General features: G+C 40.5%; 1 protein-coding gene across 1 annotated transcript in view; it reads right to left on the bottom strand.

Moving 5' to 3' along the window:
• Positions 1-526: 526 nt before the first annotated feature.
• rftn2 (raftlin family member 2) overlaps positions 527-3,537 on the bottom strand; it is a 36,923-nt gene continuing 33,912 nt past the window's right edge. The window contains 3 exon segments of the mRNA XM_034078252.2: positions 527-2,004; positions 2,460-2,541; positions 2,807-2,910. Of these exon segments, the coding sequence (XP_033934143.1) occupies positions 1,798-2,004; positions 2,460-2,541; positions 2,807-2,910 (393 nt within the window). The 3' untranslated portion in view covers positions 527-1,797.

The following is a 3,537-nucleotide window of genomic DNA, read 5'->3' as shown; positions in this document are numbered from 1 at the left end:
CTACCTAGCTTACTTGTTCATTAGCTAGCATCCTTGGTATATGTTGCTCACTGAGTTGATTCTCGCTAAGTAGCCAATATAAGGCTTGGTCATCTTGCCAAATAGTGAGCCCACATTTATCTGTAGCCTACTGCTAAGTCTTATTATAAATGGTAGTTCATTAATACATGGTGATTTGTTTCACACTTTACAATAAGGCTCCCTTTGGCAACTATAACTGTTGGCAAGATGACTAAGTCTTATATTGGCTACCTAGCTTACTTCGTCTTCCTCATCAGCCAGCATCCTTGATTTATGTTGCTCACTGAGTTGATTCTCGCGGAGTAGCCAATATAAGGCTTAGTCATCTTGCCAAATAGTGAGCCTGTGTTTAAGGGGTCTTATTGTAAAGTGGTACCGAAAGCTTTGAACTGTTGAACCTGTGTAACTCAACAGGATTAATAAGGACAGGAATAAGTCATAATGAACACTGTATACGATGCTGTTAATGACACGACTTTCAAACCATGGGAAATAAATGTTTAATACAATACAAATTTACAAATCTGCAAAACAAAATTAGATGAAAGGCTGGAAATGTAAGACTGAAATGTAGTAAATGCTGACACAGAATTGGAGAGTTTAATACATTTAAAACATGTATAAATGAGTTGTATGTACATCACTGATATACCTGAACTAGTTGCATTTCATCCCTTTCCCCCGAAAAAGCAAAATAACATGCATCACATTTATCTGAAACCCAAATCTGCACAATGGATGCTAACATCTAAATATATATATATATATATATATATATATATATATACACACAACAGCATTGTGTCCTCTTAAAAAAAATCCCTTTCGTTGCTCTTATAGGACTCTACTTAACATATTCCCTCCTATAACAATGTTCACATACCGTTTTATAAAAAAAAGTATACAATTCATGATGCCTACATTACCCACAATGCAACAGAACCACTTGTAGTCCTTAGAACAAACAGATGCTTTATACAACTACTTTACAGATACATGTAGTTACACTTTGATGCATAAAATAGGCAGAGTTACCCTTTAAGGAATTACATATGCTATTGTATTAATATAAGAAAAGCAGCAAAACAGCACTTTGCACTAAAGGAAAACAATGCATATCATGGCTGATGAGATATGAAATAATACTTTAAAATGTATGCATGATGAGACACAACCATTTTCAGAATGAAATGGCACGAATTAGGAGGGAGGTTAAAAACACTGATATGAATCCTCATAGCACCAGAACTCGAAAATACTTCAGACTTTCCTCAGAGAAATACTGTTATGTGTACAAATGTACTACTGTCAGTACCAAAGTACACAGGAATAAAGTGACCTGAATAACCTTCCTTTCATAGGAGAGGAGCTTTTATTTAGAAATACAAGGAGTGCATGTGAAGGTGTGGAAGAACATGTACACAAATATATAATAATGGGAAAATAAAATGTGTTTAACTGTGAAGGAATTCAACTTTTAAAATGATGTGAGCTGGCGCCATTTTACCACATATCACCACTAGTGTTTCCAAAGATGTTCAGAAATCTGTGCTTTAATGTGACCATTTCCCATGTGCACTTGAAGAACATAAAGTGTGTATGTGTTTCTTCCCTTAACATATCTTAAAGTCTGGACATAGATCTAAAAGTATACCTCATCCTCATTATGGCTTCATGAAAAACATTTTTTTTTTATAAAAGTGCCGAGTTCTTCTACGTTAAAGTCTCTGTTAAATAAAAAAAAGTCCGTGGATTTTCCTTCAGTAATCCTCCGTCTCACATGCAGGTGACCTCAGCTTTCCCCTCCTCCTGCTCGAAGCCCCCCTCCTCCAGGTGGGACAAGGCGCTGGGATACCCCCCCCCGAACACTGGGAAGCCCCCGATGCCCCCGGCGGTGGGAGAGGGATCCTCGGGGGGGGAGAGGGGGCTGCTGACCGACCGGCTCACCGAGCGATTGGAAACCTCGCTGTGCACCGAGAGGGTCTGCGGGAGAAACAGGAGTTACATACATGAGGGCAAAGTTATTCATATTTAACTGATTTTAGATTTTAGTCAGAAAAACGGCCTGTCTTAGAGTCCTAGCTTCAAAGGAACTGACAGAACAAGTAGATATGTTACTCAATTAAAGCACTAATACACACAGTGCAACAAGTACAAGTCCTGCTTTCAAAATCTGCAGTGGGGAGAATGAACGCCAGAAGTGCAATTTCAAGTTTGCTCAGCAGGGGGCAGTGTAGCCACAGAGAGAGCTCCTCCCTGCAGCTCCACACTGACAGATGTTAAAATGGATTAATTTCGTTATACTATACATAACTATTGAGATATTGATGCATACAAATGCCTCTATACTTTTTTGTATTTGTTTGTTTAATATCATGTAATTTTGTTGTCTTCTCTCTTAATGTTGTTTCAAATAAAGAGTAAATAAATACTATTACCGGGATCCCCTGTTGCCCCGCTGCCTGACCTCTGACCGGACGCTGCAGAAACACAACCTGCTTCGTGGCCAGATTCCCATCACTGCGCACACGCACACGCGCGCACACACACACACACACACACACACACACACACACACACACACACACACACACACACACACACACACACACACACACACACACACACACACACACACACACACACACACACACACACACACACACACACACACACACACACACACACACACACACACACACACACACACACACACGTTGGCTTGTTGTAATCTTATAGCAGCTTTAAAAAGGTGCAGATCAGACTGAGTTGGTGTTAGATCTACCTGTCGTGGCGGATGATGGGAGTGGGCAGCACGCAGGTGAGCAGCCAACCAAACTCAGCCAGCGTGTGAAGCAGGGGTCCGTAGTCCGTCTTCACATTAGAGCCCTGAGAGAAAACGCAATATGTAAGGGATAATGTGCTGCGACGCGGTCATTATGGGGAAAAGAACACCGACAGGCTGATCAGGAGCCCGACGCGAAGCGGAGGGATCTAGATCGGCATGAAGGTGTTCTTTTCCCCATAATGACCAAGTCGCTGCACATTATCCCGCTTATTACATGGCCACATTCTCAACAAAGTAACGTTATGACTCCCAATATTAATTGAAATGCTTTTATGGATTTAGAAAATGATTTTATTGATTTAAAAAATAGTTGTATGTATTGATTTAAATTGACATGCATCCGCGAAGAAAAATAGTCCGATGTTACTGTTTGAACTAACGTAGCAACGGCAGGAACTGCTTCGATAGCGTTTTTGAGGAGCTTTCTGATTACAGATTTGAAAACATCGCTGCTTGCTTTAAAAGTAGCACAATTCATTATGTCAAACCTTGGAAAGTATCTCGATATCCCTGCCCTAATGCCAAAGTAACTGCACACTGTATGTTTTGCCATTTGATGTCTATGTCTGGACCGCTGCGTAAAAAGGAGGGTTTCTGCCCGTTACTTCTCCGCTGTTTTCTTGTCTTTTTCTTTTCTTCACTGGGGACTCATCAGCCACTAACTATTA

Source organism: Pseudochaenichthys georgianus, unplaced genomic scaffold (genome assembly GCF_902827115.2).
Source record: "Pseudochaenichthys georgianus unplaced genomic scaffold, fPseGeo1.2 scaffold_401_arrow_ctg1, whole genome shotgun sequence".
Taxonomy (NCBI): Eukaryota; Metazoa; Chordata; class Actinopteri; order Perciformes; family Channichthyidae; genus Pseudochaenichthys; species Pseudochaenichthys georgianus.
The sequence above is the reverse complement of the archived record's forward strand: the minus strand, read 5'-3'. Positions and strand labels throughout refer to the sequence as shown.